The sequence below is a fragment of the Antechinus flavipes genome, chromosome 5 (genome assembly GCF_016432865.1).
Source record: "Antechinus flavipes isolate AdamAnt ecotype Samford, QLD, Australia chromosome 5, AdamAnt_v2, whole genome shotgun sequence".
NCBI classification, from domain to species: Eukaryota; Metazoa; Chordata; class Mammalia; order Dasyuromorphia; family Dasyuridae; genus Antechinus; species Antechinus flavipes.
Window position 1 is genome coordinate 237,880,831 of NC_067402.1, and position 23,228 is coordinate 237,904,058.

Here is a 23,228-nt window from a genome sequence, read left to right on the forward strand (position 1 = left end):
TTTTCCTAATTTTCATCCTTTATTTATAGTTTTTGATTCTATTCACTATCATTTTCTCCTGGAACTTTGTCCTCTGTTAGTTTCCCTGTGGATATTTTTTCCTCATTCTCTTCCCACCCATCTGACTACTTCTTAGATTTTTTTTGGCAAGGTCAACCATCTCCCACATCTTTAAGTATGACTATTAGTGAAGGATTTATCCTGGACCCTCTTCTCTTTTGTCTTTATATTTTGTCCTCTATAAATGCTATTGGCATTGGGGTTCAATTGTCTTCTCTGCCATGCTTTCTCTGTCTCTCTGTCTCTCTCCCTCTCTCCATCTATATCTATTTCTACACACTATAAGGGAGTGTAGCAGATAAAGGGCTAACAGTGGAATCAGGTAGATTCAGTTTTAAATCCTGTCTCTGACATACTAATCATTTAATCCAGTAGAAGGGAAGGGCATTGAGGGCAGAGATTATCTGTATTTATTTACTTCGTGCTTAGTTCAGTGCCTAGCATATGTTAGGTACTTAAGAAATAGCATGTTTATTAATGGGTTGATAATGTAAAAGTCACACTTATGATTAAAAAAAAGAAGAAAGAAAGGAAGAAAGGAAGGAAGAAAGAAAGGATAGACACGACAAACTGTCTTCTTGAATTCAGGTTATTGTAAGAATCATACTTTGTAGACTACTAAATGTTATATTATTTCTCATACTTATTAGGCAATTAGAATATAGTATAAAAAGTCTATATATATAAAAGGATGTTGCATTAATGCAAACTAACTTACACTCTTGTCAAATAGTGTGATACTGAAATATTCACAAATGTTTCAGTATACTTGATATATTCAACTCAGTTGAATCTATCCTTTATTAGTTTAGTATAAATCTTTGAGCAAAATGCTATGCTTGATGCAGTGCTAAATAAAACATGGTTGAGGGAAGAAATCATAGGATCAAAGGTACAAGTGAAGAGGGAAGCCTTGGAATGATGTGATACTTGTTTCTTTGAGCCAGGAGAAAAAGAAGAGTCATTGGGTGAAGACATAGATACATCTGGGAATATGGAGGACAGGAGGTGAAAGAACTTATTTTTTGATGGCTTTGAGTGTGTCAGAAAAAAAGACAATGAGATCATCTGTTGAGATTGTAAATAGGAACTTGAGTTGAATAATAGGATAATTGAGATGCAGTGAAAGCTCAGTTAAGATTAAGCAGTATGAAATTTATAGTAGATGAAATCAGTCCACTGTTATGACGTGCCAAAATAAAGTTCAGAAGCTCTAAAATAGAGAAACTGATTAATGGGGGGGCGGGTCATAAAGGCTTGAGGATTGCTCTAGTGAGTAATTAAGGGAGGGATGCTTACTAGCAAATAGATGAATCAGGTGAGTGCTATATTCTAGACTACTGAAGCCAGAGATAGACTTGAATTGTAGGCAAGAGTCAAAAGCCCAGACAGTACAGAAAGGACAAAGAATAAGTTTTGGGTGTATAGGAAATGGGAGAGTTGAATGACAGGAAGCTGGGGCCAGAAAGCAGGACTTTAGATTTCAGGGTTTTTGAGGTGGCACATCTTTCAATTCTGAGGACTGGAGTATTGAAATGGGATGGAGATAGTTTGGCAATTGAGAAATAATAAGATCTAAGTGTTGGAAAGGTGATGAATGTATATGTTGATCTCAATGTATTCTGAAGGATGTATGAAATCTGGGCTAACACTTAAATCTAGGCTAAAACTTAAAGTTTTACAATTTTATTTTTATGAGAGTGGACAGAGTACTGGATGTGGAGTCAAGAAAATCTGAGTTCAAATCATGTGTCCATGAACTGTGGGCAAGGCATATAACATCTGTATCTTAATTTCTTTATGTGTAAAATAATGAAACAGCTCATTGACATAGTAGATAGAGCTCAGGGCTTGGAGTCAGGAAGACATTTTCCTGAGTTCAAATCTGACTTCAGAACTTACTAGTTATGTGACCCTGAGCAAATCACTCCATCCCGTTTGCCTCAATTTCCTTATCTGTAAAATGAGTTGGAGAAGGAAATGGCAAACCATGGAGTAAGAGACAACTGAAACTACTGAACAATGAAATGGGTTTTGAATCTGATGACTTTGAAGCTATCTTCCCAATTCTATATCTATGATCTGAAAATGGTAATAGCATTTATGCAATGCTTTTTAGATTTGGCAAGTGCTTTAAAAACATTTTTTTCATTTGATCATCACAATAACCATGACAGGTACTATGATTATTCTCATTTTATAGATGAGAAAACAGGCTGATAAAGGTTAAGTGATACAGCTTAGAATCTAAATATTGAGGGAGAATTTGAACTCAATGTATCCTGATTCCAGGGCTAACACACTCTATTAACTGTAACCTCTATTTGTCTATGACCCTATTCTCCACTAGAGATTTCCCTAAAATGGATAGGAAACTCAGATACTCCCTTCCCTCCCCCCACTTTTTGAATTATGTATAAGATTCTTGGGGCAAGTAATTAATTGTTTGTGGGTCTTGATTTTCCCATCTTTAAAATAGGTATGATAAATGGTATAGTAAATAGAGAGCTGGCTGAATAGGAGAATGGGAGAGATTAGGATTCAAATCCTACTCCAGATATATGCATGTGAATGTGAGCAAATAACCCTGGGATCTCAGCTTCTTTACTTGAGGGGGTTGGACAAGATGATTTTTAAGAGCTTTTTGAGAAAGGAATCTATAATCCTTTGATGATATCAGCATAACAGGTGATTTTTGGATATACTAAGTTTTTTTACCTTTTTGGAAAAAAGATATGCTAATTCAGAAAATACTGGTAATAGACCATCTGAAAGCATAAAAATTGCCTAAGCCTTAAGAACAAGGAAGTTTCCATCTTTAAGATATCTATTATCAGAAGCATGCCATTTTTATTAATGAAGGATCTTTCCTTCAATGTGGGTTCACACATAATGTTGGCAAGCATGTAAAAGTCATACCTCGTTTTTTTCTTTTAGCTTTGTGATCATAACAATGACAGGGCTGTCCTCCTGCCAGACCATATGCCAGAAATCATTCACGGTGTTAATCATGGGCCCCTGTGTAGCGATGAAAGCTTTCTCCTCACCACTGTAACCCTAGTTTAAATTCAGAGATAAAAGCATTGGCTTGTAATTCATAGCTTGCTTTAGAAATTTAGATAAAAGATCTACAGGACAAAATAATTGTGTGAGTCCAAAAGCAACATAGACTAGAACAATGTCACTGAATATCACAGCAGATTCTACATGGTGATTTATCTAGCAAGCCAAGTGTAACATCATGGTATCCATTCAGACATACCATGAAAACAAGTGGCCACAAAGGCTCAGATATGTTAAGACATAATAAATGTACCATTAAAAATGCTAACAGTTAAGAAAAAGATATAAAATAGTTAATGAAATCAAAGTAATTTAGGATATTTCAATGGGAATGAGAGGATGGAATGGCTAAGGAATGAAACTTTTATAACCATCTAGAAGAAATACATGCTTATTTACTTACCCTAATGTAGTTAGCATTAATATAGGTGCTCAAAGAATCAGTTGGATTTTTTGGCTTCAAATACACTCTGCTAAGAGGATCTAATAATAAAAAAAAGAAAATTAAGCAGATTATACTATACAAATTATCTGATGAACTCAAGTATCAATGGGTAGAATGATGAATCATGAATGATAAATGACAGAATCATGAAACTTTAAGAATTGAAAATACTTCTGATGACTTTTAGGCATACTTCTCATCTCATACAAGAATCCTCATCCCCTTAAAATATCTCTGATAGATGTCTTAGCCATCTTTTACTTGAATATCTCAAGCAATGGAGAACTCACTACTTCAAAAGGAAGCAGAATTATTAAAATGTTCTTTCTTATATGGAGTCCAAATCTCCTGTTGGTGGTTTTTTCTTCTGGACTGACTCTAAATGTATTTTATCCCTCTTCCACATGACCATACTTGAAAGTATGTATCAGATAATTCAGTATTTCTCATATGTTCTATTTTATTGCTACTACTGATATGAAAAAACCATGTAGTCTTTTAATAGTCATTTTGTCAATACCTATTGACTATATAAAAATATCTCCTGACTTAAGTCAATGTAAGTCATTTTAATTCAACTCAAAAAACATTTATCCAAATCATTTCCTCGAATGGCCCTGCTCAGAAAATCATCTACACTGCAGGGCTCTTGTGGCTCTATTCCCTTTGAGATGCAATGGGACAATTGAATCTTCTCTCCTGCTCATCCTTTCTGTGGTCTTCATCAATCATTCAAAAATAGTTTGTACCATTTACAATACCAGCCTTTCATAATGCTATGTCTAGGGTTAATTCAAAAGTGCTAAATGACACTGAAGTAAGAAGTACTTGGGGAAGAAAAGAAATGTCAAAGAATTATAGCTCAGCTATATACTAGACTATTTCTTTTCCCCATATACAATAAAAACCCATTCCATTAACTGTCCTTTATGTCTACAAGGCTCTTTCTCTTCACTTTCACTTCCTAGAATCAGTGACTTATTTCAAGATTAAGTTCATATGTCATATTCTGCAGGAGGATTTAAACAATCTAGTATCCTCTACTTAAATATCTAAAGCGATAGGGAATTTATTAATTCAGAAGGAAGATTTGGAGGCCAGGACCTTTCCTTCTAAAGCAGAGATTCTTAACTTGGAGTCCATGAACTTAAAAAACATAATGTCAATAACTGTAATTCAATATAATTGGATTTTTTGTAATCTTATGTAATTTATTTTGACATTTAAAATACTCTTTTGAGAAGGGCCCCATATCCTATCCTAGATGGCCAAAAGTCTACGATACAAAAAGTTATATATTCCAGATCTAACATTATTGTGTATATACTTTGTAGGTATCATGTTTATGCAAGCATATATAAATCCTGTAATGTTAAATGGGACCTAATATTTATATAAATAAAATTGTGTTAATATCATGTAAATTATGTTGTCATATATAGTATTCCATATAATATATATTTATATATGTACTTATTGACCCCACTATTAGAATGTAAGTTTCTTGAGAGCAGACATTTTTCCTTTTTCTTTGTAAACTCAATGCCTGGTAAATGAATATTGATTAATTAGATAGTAATATTTTTGTGGTAGCCAAAATGCTTGAAGTAGCCCAATATTTTGTTTCATGGGAATGTGATAAATTTGGGGGACAATATATTTCATGGTGTTAGCTAATTAATTAGTCCAGTTTTGACCAGTTTTAAGTGTAGACAAATAACATAATCTAATGCCAATCCAGAAAATGGTGAAGATACTATATACTATTCTATTAAGATGAAGATCTTTGCCTCAGACCTTTGGGATAAATATATGTAAACCAATCATCTGAGATGGAGTGGTAATATCCACTGGTATATGGTATTATGCTTCAGAAGAAAAACTTGTTTGCAGCTCTATTCTGGGAAATGAGACAGATTTTCTAAAAACAAATTTTGAAGAAAAAGAGCAAAAAGACCAGTCATATCAGGGGATAGTGATCTGTGCCAAAAATCAGGATGAATATTTCCCAGATTCACCCATTCCTACATATTCTTTTACTGAAAATATTTCCCATATGGTCCCTTACATGTCATATAAATAAACTACTCAAACAATCATGGAACTTGAAAGATGATTAGTGATTAGTACTAAATCTAAGGAAAAACAAATTTTCAGATTAACCTAAATGAAATTTTAATTTAGCACACTTATGTCAAACCAGAAGATGGTGTAGAAATCATCATTATTCAGTACAGGAACTCTTTATCTTTTCTTTTCTGATGATGGATCCCTTTGGCAGTCTGGTGAAGCCTATGGACCCCCTTGCCCAAATCATGTTTTCAATAAACATAAAAATACATCATATATGCATAATAAAAGAATAAAATAAAACAAAGATTACAAAGGCAACTATTTTTCCCATCCAATGTATGTGGAATGATATTAAGGGATCTATGGATTTGGATGGGGAAAATGATATCTTAATTTCAATATAATTTAAGAACTTCCAATCTAAAGTCCAATTCTTTCAATTCACAGAAGGAGAAAACAGAAAAATAAATTCTAGTGGGATGCTCTAAAGACATTTGCCAAATGATGTAAGTCAGAGTAGAATCAAGCAGGTCTGCAACTCCATTATTTCCTCCCTGGGCATTCCTTTTAGTAAACTGGCAGATGGGAATCCTCTCAGGTCTGAGAATAGGCTGGCAGACAATGATATTGATTTGTACCATGAATAGGTGAGTCATGGTGGCCCTATATATTGCCTAATATAATGTCATCCTGCTCTGGCTAGTGATCTGAAGGTAGATATTCCAGTCTGAAATTTCCAAGTACCCATCGGAAAGAAACATCTTTCTTTTTTTAATATCTTTTTTATTATAGCTTTTTATATACAAAATGTATGCATGGGTAATTTTTCAACATTGACTCTTGCAAAAACTTCTAAAAAAACATCTTTCTTACTCCTATACACTAGATTATTCCCTGACAAAATACTGACTTGCTTGCCATTGCATATGTTTTTTTTTTATTATTTAATAATAACTTTATATTGACAGAATCCATGCCAGGGTAATTTTTTTTACAACATTATCCCTTGCACTCATTTCTGTTCCGATTTTTCCCCTCCCTCCCTCCATCCCCTCCCCTAGATGGCAAGCAGTCCTATATATGTTAGATATGTTGCAGTATATCCTAGATACAATATATGTTTGTAGAACTGAACAGTTCTCTTGTTGCACAGGGAGAATTGGATTCAGAAGGTAAAAATAACCCGGGAAGAAAAACAAAAATGCAAATAGTTCACATTCGTTTCCCAGTGTTCTTTCTTTGGGTGTAGCTGCTTCTGTCCATCATTTATCAATTGAAACTGAGTTAGGTCTCTTTGTCAAAGAAATCCACTTCCATCAGAATACATCCTCATACAATATCATTGTCGAAGTGTATAATGATCTCCTGGTTCTGCTCATTTCACTTAGCATCAGTTCATGTAAGTCTCTCCAAGCCTCTCTGTATTTATCCTGCTGGTCATTTCTTACAGAACAATAATATTCCATAACATTCATATACCACAATTTACCCAGCCATTCTCCAATTGATGGGCATCCATTCAATTTCCAGTTTCTAGCCACTACAAACAGGGCTGGCACAAACATCTTTTGCCATTGCATATGTATTTGACATTCTAGGGTAATTTTTCAGGCAAAAAAAATCATATAACAAAATCTTCAAGGCACAAATTGTTAGATAAAATAAGTTATTGATTTTTGTCCCCCATTGATTTTCTTTTCAGATGTTTTATCACAGTGTAGAGGTTATCTAAGATTCTTGATGGCTCTCTTTATGGCTCCATTAGACTGCTGGCTCCACCAAAGTAGAAAATATAATGGAAGCCATACCAAGGAATGCCTTGGTGTTCTTCATATCTCAATATAGTATCTTACACATAGTAGGCACTTAATAAATGTTTGTAGGATGGAATTGGGTCTTTTCATAAGTGGTTCTTCCTGTCTAAAATGTATTCCTTCCTCACTTCCAGCTTGTAGAAGTTCTCACTTTTTTCCAAGTATAGCTCAGAGTCTACCTCCTAGCTGAAGGTTTTCCAATCACCTGCTATTATCTTTCCTTCTTGAACCTACTTTGGATTACTGTGTGTGTGTGTGTGTGTGTGTGTGTGTGTGTGTGTGTTTGGGGGATGTCTAGATTTATTTCTTCATTATAATAGGAAACTTCAAGTAGGGAAGCTTTTTCTCTAAATGAAGATTTTCAGCTATTTTACAATTACTTGCCTTTGAGTGAAACCTAGGGTCACACTAGTTAGTTGTCCATGTGTCAAGAGGGAAGACTTAAATCCAGTTCTTACAGACTACAAGGTTAGTGATATTCCATAATGTCATACTGACTCAACTTTATATGTACTATGTAAGTAATTATTAGTTTACATGTATTATGTATAATATGAGGGCTGTTTTATTGTTGTCCATCTCCAAGATAAAGGACTTGTACATAGTAGATGCTTATTAAAGGTATAAATATGTGTAATTGAATTGAACTGACAAAGCTTCCAGTATGATTCTGGAAATAAGTTTATTGGCCATGTTTCTTGTCTGTATATAAATCTAGTTAAGTTCAGAGAGGTTCACCCTTAGTTTGGCTTTGAGGTGAAATCTGGGATTCTAACAATTTATGAAGACTCTCTAGTCTGCTAAATTATACAGGATCTCAAATGTGAGTTAACTGAAGGTGTGCTGAAATGAATGAATCACAAATCATTAAAGTATTTAAATATTTGTGAGAAGAAACATACATACAAGTTATCCTTTACACAGAATTTAGAATATTGTTCTGGATTTTCTCACAGCATGATAATTATAAGCAAAAATGATTTGGAGAATTGGAAAAATTTGAAAAATGAAAATTTTATTCTTCCCTCCCAGACTTCTCCAGTGAGGAAAATTTGCTTTTCTTAGCAATATGCGGACAGGAAACCTCTCATTCTTTTTCAGTACACCCTAATTATTAGAAATTTCCACAAACACTCTAAACCATTCAGCCTTGAAAAAACCCGCCCATTTCCTTTAGCTTTCACAATGCCTATGATGAACCTGATGTAGTGTGACCTTTACCCTATAAAACTGTTTAGATAGGTTTCCTACTTAATAGTAAATTTATATATGGAAATTAATAATTTGCAGAATTTCCCAATATTTGGTGGTTCTCAAATATTTTTCTTATTAATCAATAATACAACAGAATGCTAGTAAAAGAGGAATCATATATTTTCTGCTAAAATATATTTAATTTAAAATGTTAGTTTGGGCTAATAAAATAGCTGAACTTAAGTCAGGGGGTCTTAGATATTTTTATATCCTAGTTCCTTTCAGCTGTCTGGTAAAGTTTATGAATACTTTCTCAGAATAATGTCTTTTAAAATTAATAAGTTAAAATGAATAAGAATATAAAGCAAAGCAACTATATTAGAATGCAGTTATCAAACATCTCCATATTTGATAACTATCCATATATTTACATATATGTATACATACACACATATGAAACAGACTCTAAATCCCCTGATTTAAATGAATGAATGCCTGGGTTATATCATTAATATCACTATTAACATATTTTATACTACATAGGCATACTATATAAGGACACTATAGTACACAAAATGCTTAGTTTAGAAGTCAGGAAAATTTGAATTATAATACTGCATCCATTACCTTGTAGCTGTATGACTTTAGGCAAGACATTTAATCTATATATACCAGGGGGCATCTAGGAGGTATAATGGAGGACCTGGAGTCAGAAAGACCTGAGTTCAAATCCAATCTCAACCATTTACTAGCTGTGTGACTCTGAGCAAGTCCATCAACTATTGTCTGCCACAGTTTCTTTATCTTTAAAGTGGGAATCATAATAGCACTCAGTGTTATTGAAATGGTTAAATGAGACAATAATTGTAAAGTGCTTAGTAAGTACCTGGCACATGGCAAGTGTACCATATAAATGCTAGTTATTATTAGTATTGATGTTATGTCTCATATCCAAAAGATGCAAATTATAGCTCACTGGTAAACCATCATAACTATATTGGTAAACTTAATTCTTAAACAGATAATTATTCCCCATAATGAACATAAATCACAGCTCCTTTGCCATATTGTTACATATATGGCATAATATGATTACTATGATAAGTCTATTATCCAATAATATTTCAATTTCTTTATAAAGTACTGTCCCAGGGGTAGAGCCAGTTGTAAAATTTTCAGAGTGAGCATTTATCCTCTGGAAATCAGCAAGTGCTACAAATCTTGATTGGATTTATTGTTTGTTTTAATTGCTTAGTCTTAAGGAAGTGATAGAAAAAATTTATAAAAATGCAAATCAATTTTGAAGAGTCATGAATACTTTTTTCTGGAGAGATAATTGTTAAATATTGATCAGCATGCCCCTGTATTGTCTTTTTCAACAAGCAAATTGTTCATTTAAGAAAGAGGTACCTGAATAAATTATTTAGAATAATTGATTATATAACAAATACCTATGATCCTTTTGAACCAATGTGAATATGAGCTATAGCTCAAGTTCTTTTAAAATAAAAGGAGTAGCTATAATGAAACAAATGACAAAGACTATAAAGAATATATATATGTATATATATATATGTTCCTCATATATATGGAACTATATACAACTTGCTTAGTGAAATATATGGATACTCTCAATAAAGCACAGTGTAAAGAAAGATTTCATGAAGTGGCATACAATCCAATTAGATGTTATATGGCCATAATACCACTTGAGATCACCTTTTTTAATCCTCATATAAATTAGTCCCATGCTTTTAAAGGAAGGGACAGAAGTAATAACTTATATAGATTGAAGGAGTTTGTTTTAAGGGGGCATTAAAGAATGAACAGTAATGATATGCATAAAGGCATAAAATGTACCCTTATAAAATTTGCAGATGACAAAAAGCTAGCAGAAGATAGCTAACACATTCATAAACAAAAAGATCAAAAGATCTTGACAGGTTAGAAAAATGGGTGGAATTCAAGGGTGTATTGGTAAATGTGTAACTGGCTCACTAAAGATTGAACATAAAACACACTTTAAAATTTAATCTGCATTAACATTTTTCCTTCACTTTAGTAAGTCTAGACAATCAACAAAACAATGGATAAATTTGTAGATTTATAGAATTTGTTGATTTCTGATATGTTAAATGCTCACGCTGAAAATTTAACAATTGTTTCTCATGAGCCAGAATGAGCTTTCTCCAGCACACCATTGACTAAATCTAGTAAGATAAAATTTAACAGGCATAATTTATCTAACTCTTAGTTTTTGAGAAATCAGTATTGGAAATATAAAATGGAAACGAAATAGAGAACAGTTTATCTGAAAAATATTTTGGTCAATTTAAGGTACTCAAAATCACCTCAAAAATTTGACTCAAAAAATCACTTCAATACGGACAGGCAAAAAAGCTAATTATTTTGGTACTGAATTAATGTTTGCAGTGATAAGGAGATGACAGTCCTGTACTCTGCTCTGATTAGACAATATGTTGAATATTGTTTTGAGTTTTATGCATCATATTTTAGAAATGACATTGGTAAGTAGAGGTAATCCAAAGGGCAGCCAGAATGATAAACTATTCCTTATGAGGATTGATCGAAGGAATTGGTAAGATTTTGCTCAGGGTAAATATAATAACTATCTTTGTCATTCAGACATTACTAGTCTCTAAATTGTGGGTGACCAGAGTCGAACAGAGCAGGCTAGAGAGAGTCAGGAATCAAACGAACTTTAATTTCAAAGTGAAGGAAATGGCTTGCAAGCAAGGAAGGACTAAACAATCCTCCCTAGCAAGGAAACCCACTTTAGTGTGACCAAATCTCAATATTTATATACTGTCTATATATTAATAATGGCTACTCAGTGAGCTGTAATCCTTACAATGAGGGGTAACAGCAAGATGTGATAAATTTGATTCATAGCAAGGCTTCATGACTAGAACATGGAAACAGCAGGTGTTTTTCCAGATTCAGAGAACACCTGATACTGGTCAAAGCAATGCAATAATTATATGAATCAGTTCTGGGATTTTGATGTGGCTGAGATTATTTAGAACAAAAAGATTTTTGACATGCCAAGCTCAGAGCATAGCGTGCTTGCTGAGCCTTAGATATGGAAAATAGTATCTCTTAATATTTTGAAAGGATAGGGGTAGTTTGTATTTTACATATACAACATATATGTATACAATGTATGCAATAAAAATATGAATTAGGGATTTAATGGATGCTTGTTGAGTTGAGCAATATTTTAACATAACTAGCTCCCAAAACAATTCCAAAGTAATTTCTAGCACATAGACCAGCATAGTCAGTCTACCCTTCTCAGAAAATATTTCTCATGGAATAGTGTGACTTGAGCAAATTACATTTTCTAATTGAGAAATAACTCAGCAGGGCAGAGGGTGAGGCACTCAGACTGCAGAAACTTTCAACAGAAAATCCATTATATACAATATTAGTTGTCACCACAGGTGCCCTAAATCAAGAGATCCACCCTGTTCTGGGAATGGAAAAGCTGACACAGGAGTCTGAAAGCACTAGTTTGATATCATCAGGACACAAAATAGGGAGAATTATAGTTTTTTTAATAATTTAAATCTTTTCCAAAATGTTTTTTTGGATCTAATGAAGATTTGGAAGCAAACATACTATAAGGTAGAAATTTAGCAGATATTTTCCTCCAAAAGAATTTAAAGGATTAAAAAAAAAAAAAAAAACAAATCTATCCAATACAGTATTTGATGTGCTTTTAACTGCTGCCAAAGGATCTCTCAACAAAGATCACAGTTCAGGTACCCAAATTGAGCTAGGTGGACTAGTTAAAGACATATTTCAATGGAATGAAGTTAATGAAGATTTCAGCTTTACTGAAAATGAAAGTGCAAAGACAAGTTTTATTTCCCCAAGTTCCCCATTAGTAGGGATTCTGTAATATTTTTCCTTCAAAGGCTTTCCTCTAATGTCCTTACCATGTATGTCCATGCCATATATGGAATTAAGTTGGCCATATTATGAAGACTATTATTTGACAGAGTAACCATTTTCCTAAAGTTTAGGAGACACATTAAGAGAGGATGAGAAGTCATAGGAATAAAAGGCCAATTATTTCTTTTCCAACATTATCACACTGTCATCTTTGTCTTTGCTTGAATATCAATTTCATCTGTTGTTTGTTCCATGAGAAAGGCTCATTTCTAACATTCTCTAGTCCTAATGAGGACTTCTATATAGGAATGGAGAATAGTCCAACATAGAATGTCAGAACTGGATAGATCCTTGGAGACCACTCATTTTATTAATTTAAAAACAAATTGAATGTAGTGGGCTGAAACTCCAAAAAAGGTATGCTTTGCATCAAACAATGAGCACTTAAGGCTAATTACCTATTCAATGGGAGATAATGACTCTATTAGCATATATTTGAATAATGGCTCTTCTCACCATTGGTGCTTACTGAATGTTTGGTGTTAAGATAATTGTAGGCAAGGATTTGGGGGGAGGGGGATGAAGAGAGGCTAGGGTCACTTGATGGCAGGAGGAGGAGGAGGAGGGAGGTTGGTGACTCTGGACTCCAGAATCCAGGATTCTGCTTGCCTGCCTCCTTCACTTCTCCCCCTAAAGACCAAGGACTTTAATTTATCCTGACTCTGGCTGACCCTGAGGCTTCCAGGGAGGTAGCCCATACTCTACAATTGATTGCTGCATTTTGTTTTGCACCAAAATAGTTTTTTCTCCTTAATGTTCCCTCTATCAAACTAAATATTCTCTAAACATTCTCTTATAATAAACAAAACCTTCAAAAAGCTGACAGAATATCAGGCTTTGATGGTATGTATCACATGTGGCTTCTATAGTCACCCATCTTTCTAATGACTAGAAGCAATCTTAATGGTATTAGTTAGTGGCAAAAGTTTCTAGAGTGAGTTTTCTGGCCAATATTTAGCTCCTGAATTTTACAGATGAGGTTGCTGTAACTTAGAAAGGTTACATGACTTGCCCATCAAAAAATGCTCCCTTTAAGGTAGATTTATTTTAAACTATATTCTTCTGAGCATATTATAAGATGACACATATAGCATTTATAAATGTATGAGAAAAAACTCACTTGGCAAAATGGTTTTGTAGCGGTTTTTAGTTCCATGACGTGGAATGTCAATTTCTTTGGGATCCACGAAGTTCATTGGTATTTCCTACATAGAATAAATTACATCACATTAGTATGTCTAATAATACTATGTTGGGAGATCTTTGTAAGGGCATATGTGCTGGATAAAATTTGAATTCTTTGAATTATCTTTTCATTCTCCTTTGAATGCCCATTAGCTATTAATTCTTGATGATAACCAGCATAGAGTGCTACTGGAGTTTTATCACAGGGGAACAAATATTAAAGCATACAAAAAAAATATACCTTCTTTCAGCAGCTTTCTTTGTTGCTTTCTAGAAACTTAGGTAACAGGAATAATTCATTCAAATAAGAAATTACAGGTTTCTGGGCATTGTTAATAACACCTACTAATCAGTTACTATCCTAACTAATTTCCTTTCCTGACTGAATAAATTCATCTAAGATAATTCCTTGTGGTGTTTTCACTACACAAATAACTAAGTTGTTTTAAGGGCACCTTTCAGAGCCATGTCCCCCATTTGTTTGCCCCATTCACTAAAATTTAGTTTTTCCTTCCTCTCTATTCCCCAAATGATCACATTAGTACTGATTCTTATATAGACCTGCCTTAGACTACTTCAATAATCTCTTTAAAGACCTTCCTATTTCTTAAAAGGTTTTCCTATTTCTACTTTCAAACTTTTCCTCATATTATAATTAGCAATTGTTTCTATTCTGGCTAGAAACTCTGTGGGTCTTACCCTCTCAGACTGATTCTCTTATGAAGGCAAAGCAAACCATTTTTTTTCCTCAATTCTTGCCACTTTTCATCACTGAATAATTATTGTATCAAACAAATTGAAACCCTGAAAAGAGTTTAAAAAGGCCTAGATCTCCCCTCTAAATTCAGGGCCACAATCAATCCCCTTGACCGATGTATTACCATTGGAGTTAGGTGATTCTGGAGAAGATAGTGAGGCTGATGACTTTCTCACCTCACTGAAAACAAATTCACTTGAAAATCAAAACATCACCCTCCTTATATTATTGGTCCTCTTCAAGAACAAAGGACGAACTCTATCTCATATCTCTCATGTATAAATCTGTTTATATTATCCCACTTTGAAACAAAAAACCCCACACTTCAATGAATCCTTATTACCTAGTGAGTACAAATTTCTTAGTTTGGCATTCAAAGGTTTCCAATAATTGGGTATCATCGTACTTTTTAAAACCTGTTTAATCTCATACTATTCTCTTATATGCTACAGTGTCCTTTATTCATTTTCTCACTTTTCTACTGCATTTTCTCACTTTTATTCCTTTGCTAGCTCTGAAATGACTAATTTATATAGGGCTTTAAATAAACAATGCAAGTAATATCTCCAGAAATTTTGGGACATTTTGCCAACTGACCAGCTAAACTCAACACCAGAGACCACAACTTTCTTCCAGCATGAATTAATAAATATACTCATCTTTGGTATCACATCTTAGATCTGAGTTTAATGAGAATAAGTGGGATTAGATTCATTTCCCTTTCCTCTTTTACTTTTTGCTCCAGGAATCAAGCAAATCATTCTCAGCAATACAATGATACAAGCCATTCTGAAGCATTTATGATGAAAAATGTTATCCATTACCAAAGAAAGAACTGATGGAGTCTGAATACAGATCAAAACTTTTTTTTTGCTTTATTTTTCTTGGATTTTTAATTTTGTCTGTTTTCTTTTAGAATATGACTAATGTGGAAATATATTTTCATGTATTACCTATTTCAAATTGCTGGCCTCTTCAAAGAGAGTGAGAAGGATGAGAGAAAATTTGGTACTCAGTTTTTTTAAAATTTGGTACTGTTTTATTTTATTTATTTCAAATTTTTACTGATATTTTATTTTTCCAAGTATATGAAAGATAGTTTTCAACATTCATTTTTGTAAGACTTTGTGTTTCAAAATTTTCCCCTTCCTCTTTTGACCCCTCCTTCTCCAAGACAGCAAACTATCTGATATAGATTAAGTGTATGCAATTCTTTTAAACGTAACCACATTTTAATCTAAATATAAACATAAAAATTTTTATAAACATAAACATATTTCCATTTGTCAAGTTGTGTGAGAAAAATCAGACCTAAAGGGGAAAAGATCACAAGAAAGAAAACAAATAAAAAAAGATAAAAATTTTGATCCATATTCAGTCTCCATAGTTTTCTCTCTGATACACATGGCATTTTCCATCACATGTGTATTGGAATTGCCTTGAATTGCCACATTCTTAAGAAGAGCCAAGTCCATCACAATTCATCATCACAGAATCTGATTGTTACTGTGTACAATGTTCTCTTGGTTCTGGTCACTTTACTCAGCGGAGAGGGAAGAGGAGTGTAAAAAATGACTGTTCTATGGTTCCAGGCCCCATGGATCCCTTTACTTCCTTTTAGGGTCTTTCCCCCATTAGAATATAAGTCACTTTAGGGCAAAGGATATATCATATTCCTAGTGCCATGGCATAGAGTATCGGACACATAGCAAGTACTTAATAAAAGCTTTTTTCCCATTAACTTATTACCATTTTGTGGGTTTTAAAGATAAATTAATCAAGAAGCATTTATTAAATAAACTGTGTTAGAGTTAGTGATGCAAAGAAAGAGAAAGCCCTGCCCTTGAGGAACATAAATTTTAGTACAGAAGATAATATGTACATTAGTAGGTACATTCAAGGTACATAGAGAGAAGATATAAAATCACCTTAGAAGGAAAGGCAGTGCTCTTAGCCTGTTTTATGTCATGAGCTACTTTGGCTGTCTGGTAAAGCTTATGGGCCTCTTCTCATCATAATATTTATGGATTTTTTTCCCCCATTTGTTTGTCTTTTTGTGGTTGCTGCTGTTTTTTGTTTATATTGAGACAAAAGTATTACCAAAGGTCACACAGCTAGTTCAGTGTCTGAAGCTGAATTTGAACTCAGGTCCTTCTGACTCTAGGGTCTGAGATCTATCCACTGAGCCTCCTAGCTACCCCTCAGAATGATGTTGGTTTTTTTTAACTAATTGAAGGAATGCTAAATACCAGAAGCTAGTGAAAAATAAAGATTCAATTCTGTGTTATCCACCATTATCTCACCATGAGGTGAGAAGCAGGAAAGGCTTCTTGCAGAAGGTGGCATTTGAGCTAAGTCTAAAAGGAAGCCAGAGATTTTAAAAGGCTGAATTAAAGGCAGACTGTCAGGACAAAGACATGCAGATAGCAGTTCTACTCTTGTTCAAAACAGCAAAGACCCAAATGGTTCTGCATAAAGAGCCTAGAAAGGTAGGGAGGAGTCAGGTGGTGAAGAGCTTCAATGTCAAACAAGAACACTGTCTTTGAAATTGGAAGGAATAGGAAAGATGAGGAACTGGAAGCACAAAGAGGATAAATTAAGATCACACCAGTAATTGTCATACCTAGAACTTAAATTTATATTTTTAAACTATAAAGTCAATAATTTTTTCACTATCCCAAGCATCTTTATAACCTTAACATTCCTATTGTTCACATCATTTCAATTGTGTCTGACTCTTTGTGATTTACATTTGGGGTTTTCTGGGCAAAGATACTGGAGTGGTTCATCATTTTCTTCTGCAGCTTATTTTACAGATAAGAAAACTGAAGCAAAGAAGGTCACACAGCTAGAAAGTGATGAGATCAGATTTGAATTCTGGAAGGTGAATTTTCTTAATTCCAGTCCCAGCACTGTGCCATCTACCTGTCCCTATTCATTCTTTAAAGCCTAACTAAAACACCACTTCCTTCAGGAAGTCTTCGCGATTACTGTATGTAAAGAATAAATCTTTTGTCTTATACTACTGTTCTTATATTTTAAATTTTTGTGGATATCTTTTGTGCTTATAATGCTTAATTTCCAAATATATCCCTCCTTCCCTATCCATTGAACCTTTCTTTGCAACAAAGAATAAAAATAGGAAGAAAATCAGAAGCAATTCAACACAATTAATCAGCATATCAGTGAGTCTGAAAATGTGATATTTCCCACCCATAGTTTCTCATCACAGCAATCAATCTACTAAGCAAGCAATAAACATGTATTAAGCATTTATTAAATTCCAGGTATGTTGCTAAGCACTGGTGATAACAAAGAAAAAACAAAAAACAGAAGTCAGCAAAAAAGGGAAAAAAGGATATTTAAAAATTTTTTCACTTGGGCCAAGTTTAGTGCTTTCCTAATGCCTCATTTAAATATATCATTTTTTTCTTGTGCAATATGATAATTGTAGAAATATGTATAGAAGAATTGCACATGTTTAATATAGATTGAATTACTTTCCATCTAGGGGAGAGGGGAGGGGAAGGAAAGGAGAAAAAAATTTGGACACAAGGTTTTGCAAGGGTGAATGTTGAAAATTATCTATGCATATGTTTTGAAAATAAAAAGCTTTTAATAAAAATATGTAAAATAAAGAACTCTCTCATCTATCATTTAGCAATTTTATCGAGATGAAGTATGATTCAGTGGCTAAAATATTGGATTTTATATCATAGCACTAGAATTTCAATTCATATTTTGCTACTTAGTACCTGTGTGATTTTGGGCAAGCCATTTAATTTCCTTAGCCTCAGATTCTTCATCCATAAAATGAAAGAATGGAATTATGTGGCCTTTAAGATCTTTTCCAATTCTAGATCAATTATCCTACAATCTCTGATCTGTGATAGATTTCCCTACTAAATATAATTTGTTAATGATGGGACAAGGTCTTATCTAAACTTTGAATTACCCCATCTCCTTGGAACTATGCTTATTGAACTGAATTGGATTGGATTGAAATATAGCTATTTTGAAGATGAAAGTGATTTTAAAAAAGAAAAACAAGCAACAGACTCTCATTCTTTAGCATGTTAATACCCATCTAGTACATAAACATATCAAGAGTGAATGGGACAATGTCCAAAAAATATTACTACTAAGAGAATGTCTCTTCTTCATGAAGTTATGAGTTGGGTCAAAGAATGTCATTAGTGAGGAAAACTGAAAAGAAGTCTTGTTAAATAGTAGAGAGCTACTCATATGAAAGGGTGTTCCAAATCACTATTGATCAAAGAAATGCAAATTAAGACAACTCTGAGATACCACTATATACCTGTCAGATTGGCTAAGATGACAGGAAGAAATAATGATGAATGTTGGAGGGGATGCGGGAAAACTGGGACACTGATGCATTGTTGGTGGAGTTGTGAATGAACTCAACTATTCTGGAGAGCAATTTGGAATTATGCCCCCAAAGTTATAAAACTGTGCATATCCTTTGATACAGCAGTGTTATTACTGGGCTTATCTTCCAATGAGATATTAAAGAAGGGAAAGGGATTTATATGTGCCAAATGTTTGTGGCACCTCTTTTTGTAGTAGCTAGAAACTGGAAAATGAATGGATGCCCATCAATTGGAGAATGGTTGGGTAAATTATGGTATATTAATATTATGGAATATTATTGTTCTGTAAGAAATAACCAGCAGGATGAATACAAAGAGGTTTGGAGAGACTTAAATGAACTGATGCTGAGTGAAATGAGCAGAACCAGGAGATCATTATATACTTCAACAACGATACTCTATGAGGATGTATTCTGATGGAAGTAGATATCTTTGACAAAGAGAAGATCTAATTCATTTCCTGTAGTGAGCTTTTTCTTCTCAAGACACAGCCAGGTGATCAAAGTTCAGATCTTTTATTATCTCCAATATAGCCCGGTTAGCTTAGAGGCCTATCTCTCTGCTTGGTTCCAAGAGCTCTCTCCGAATGTCACCAAAGGTCTGGTCCTTCAGCCTCTGCCTCTGCTTTCTTCAGCCTCCAGCCAGCTCTATTCTTCATGTCATTCCAGTGAAATCTCGACTTGTAGCTTCTTCCTCTGAAGAACTCTCCGACTGGCCCATTGGCCTATTTATGCTCCTTCCAGAGAGCGGGATTATGGGTAGTTCTACTTAGTACCTTGTTTCAGGTTCTGCCCAAAACATCTTCTTGTAAGATTAGATCAACTCTAATTAGTTAGCAGTTAGTAAGGATTCCAACAATTTCCAATTGATCAACGATGGACAGAATCAACTACACCCAGGGAAGGAACGCTGGGAAATGAATGTGGACTACTTGTATTTTTGTTTTTCTTCCCAGGTCATTTTTACCTTCTGAATTCAATTCTTCTTGTGCAACAAGAGAATTGTACAGTTTTGCACACATATATTGTATTTAGGATATACTATAACATAGTTAACATGTATAAGACTGCCTGTCATCTAGGGGAGGGGGTGAAGGAGGAAAGGGAAAAGTTGTAACAGAAGTGAGTGCAAGGGATAATGTTGTAAAAAAAAATTACCCATGCATATATTCTATCAATGAAAAGTTATAATTAAAAAATAAATAAATAAAATAAAATTGTTTTAACATGTAAAAAAATAAATAGTAGAGAGCTAGGATATGATATTTTTCCTAGGTCTTCTACATAAATGGGTTCTTGAAAACTATGGATATTTTACTAAATGCTTAAATACCTTTATGTAATTTATTAATTTATAAATGTAAATCATTAATTAATTAATCAAATCTAGGAATGGAAGTTCTATTTGCTTATCATTAATAATATCCTTTTTAAGGTTGCTCAATTCTTCCTCCTTAAAGGCTTTTATTTCTGGTAAGAATGAGCTGATGTTCTATGAAAATAACAGAAAGGAAAGTAAAATTCAAAAAAATAACAAAATCAACAAAATTTCTGAGTCATTTTTTCAAGACACATTGAAGACCTAAATAAAATGCTCCTTCCATTCAGTATTCATAAGTAGATTACACCAATATAATAAAAATCATTATATTATCCAAAAAAAATACACAAATATAGTGCTATATCAATCAAATGACAAAGAGAGCTAGATAGATAGAAAATTTGTTTAGAGGAGCAAATAATTTAGAAATTAGAAGCAAAGTAATGGTGAATGAAAACAGGAGTAATGAAAGCAGAATAGCATTTTCAGATCTTAAAATATACCATAAAATAATAATTATCAAAATTAGTTAGTCCTGGTTAAAATTTTTTTTTAAGTAGATCAATGGAACAGAACAATAAGGAAAACTCAGAAATAACTGAATTTAATAATTTGGTGTTTGATGAACTCAAGAATATAAATAACTTGAGGAATAATTCTGTAGTTGATAAAAACTGCTAAAAACATTGGAATGCAGTTTGGCAGAAATTAGATTTATGCTAACATCTTTTGTCACATCACAATAAGCTTAACATAAATATAGGATCTGAACATTAAAGAGCATAGCAGTTGTTTTTTTTTAATTTGAAGAGAGCTCAACCTGGCATTTTTCATAGCTATCTCCTGGGGGAGAATTCTTAGCCAAATATGAAGTAAAAATAATCATAAAAGATATGATAGATTTGATTCCTTAAAATGAAAAAAATATTTTATACAAATATAATTAATATAGCTTGGAAAAAATGGAAGCAGCAATTAAGAAGGAAAAACTTTGTATCAAATATCCATGATAAGGGTCTGATATCAAAAAATTACTGTGAAGTAATGCAAATGATTTTGTTAACTGTATTGCATTGAATATTATTTTTCCAATAGAAATAAACTTTAAAAAATAAATATCACAACCTATACGTAACCATGTAAAATATTGTCCCAAATAAAAATTTAATTTAAAAACCTGTTTTATTGTTGGTAGATCACCAACCTTGAAGTCAGAGGAACCTGAGTTCAAATATAGCCTCAGACACCACTTTCTAACTGTGTGGTCCTGTGCAAGTTCACTTGACCCCAGTTGCCTCAGCAAATAATAAAAAAACAAAAAAAACCTCTTTTATCACAATACATTCAACAAAGTGATAAAGATGACAAAAAGATGTTAATAGTAATTATTGAAGGGATTGTAAAAAAAATAGGCATAACAGCTGTGAATAATTAGTCCAACCATCCTAACCATTTGGACATAAACTAATAAAGTGACAAAAATAGCCATCTCTTTAACTCAAAAATCCAAGAGAGGGTCCCTCTATATCAAAATATTTATAACAGCACCTTTTTGAAGGAGCAAAGAACTAGAAACAAATGGATAATTATCAATTGAAGAAAGGCTAAGCAAACTATAGAAAAATGGAATGTTATTGTCTTAAAAGAAACAATGAATAAAAGGAATAATCTTTTGTTTTGTTTTGTTTTTTTGAAGCAATTGGGATTACGTGACTTGCCCAGGGTCACATAGCTAGGAAGTGTTAAGTGTCTGAAATCAGATTTGAACTCAGGTCCTCTTGATTTCAGGGCTGGGGCTCTAACCATTCCACCACCTAGCTGCCCCATAAAAGAATAATATTAAATAAGAAGAACTTGGGAGACAACATACCCCAAGTCTACTATAATATAAATGGAAAGAACAGCAATAACAAAACAACTGAAACTGAATTCTGAGAAATATTACAATGGTAAAACTCCATCCTGAAGAAGAAATGTGAGAATGCATCCTCCTTCATTCTTCATGGATGTAGGAGGCTATGGGTATGGAAGACTGAATAAAAGATTGATATTAGTCAATGTATTAGTCAGTTTTATTGAAATATCTTTTATTCTCTTCTCTTGTCTTTGTTATAAGTGTTGGCTCTCCAATCTGGAATTATGCCCCAAAAGTTATCAAACTGTGCATATCTTTTGATCCAGCAGTGTTACTACTGGGCTTATATCCCAAAGAAATACTAAAGAAGGGAAAGGGACCTGAATGTGCCAAAATGTTTGTGGCAATCCTGTTTGTAGTGGCCAGAAACTGGAAACTGAGTGGATGCCCATCAATTGGAGAATGGTTGGGTAAATTGTGGTATATGAATGTTATGAAATATTATTGTTCTGTAAGAAATGACCAGCAGGATGCATACAGAGAGACTTGGAGAGACTTACATGAACTGATGCTAAGTGAAATGAGCAGAACCAGGAGATCATTATATACTTCAACTATACTGTATGAGGATGTATTCTGATGGAAGTGGATTTCTTTGACAAAAAAAAAAAGATCTAATTCAGTTTCAATTGATCAATGCTGGACAGAAGCAGCTACACCCAAAGAAAGAACAATGGGAAATGAATGTAAACTGTTTACATTTTTGTTTTTCCTCCAGGGTTATTTTTACCTTCTGAATCCAACTCTTCCTGTGCAACAAGAGAACTGTTCAGTTCTGCACACATATATTATATCTAGGATATATTGTGACATATTTAACATGTATAGGACTGCCTGCCATTGAAATAGCCTAGGCAATAAAATTCAAGATGGCCATAGTATTCATAATTTAGAAATAATTTATTTGTAATTGGCCTAGATGGTGTGCTTGGCCAGGACAGACCTCCAGTAGGATTCTGGCATGGTTCTGTGCCCAACTGAAGTAGGGACAGCCTTATAAGTATTCTTGTTCACCCTTGCTGGCACATTTTGA

The 23,228-nt window shown here is 33.5% G+C and overlaps 1 protein-coding gene across 4 annotated transcripts in view; it reads right to left on the minus strand.

Moving 5' to 3' along the window:
- The window catches only part of PTPRR (protein tyrosine phosphatase receptor type R), a 394,529-nt gene that overhangs the window by 65,236 nt on the left and 306,065 nt on the right, over positions 1–23,228 (minus strand). For 3 of the 4 annotated variants that reach the window (XM_052000768.1, XM_052000765.1, XM_052000766.1), the window contains 3 exons: positions 13,748–13,832; positions 3,527–3,606; positions 2,980–3,117 (listed from right to left, as the gene is read on the minus strand). In XM_052000768.1, the coding sequence (XP_051856728.1) occupies positions 2,980–3,117; positions 3,527–3,606; positions 13,748–13,832 (303 nt within the window). The remainder of the gene's footprint in view (positions 1–2,979; positions 3,118–3,526; positions 3,607–13,747; positions 13,833–23,228) is intronic. The other variant, XM_052000767.1, reaches the window with a different exon arrangement.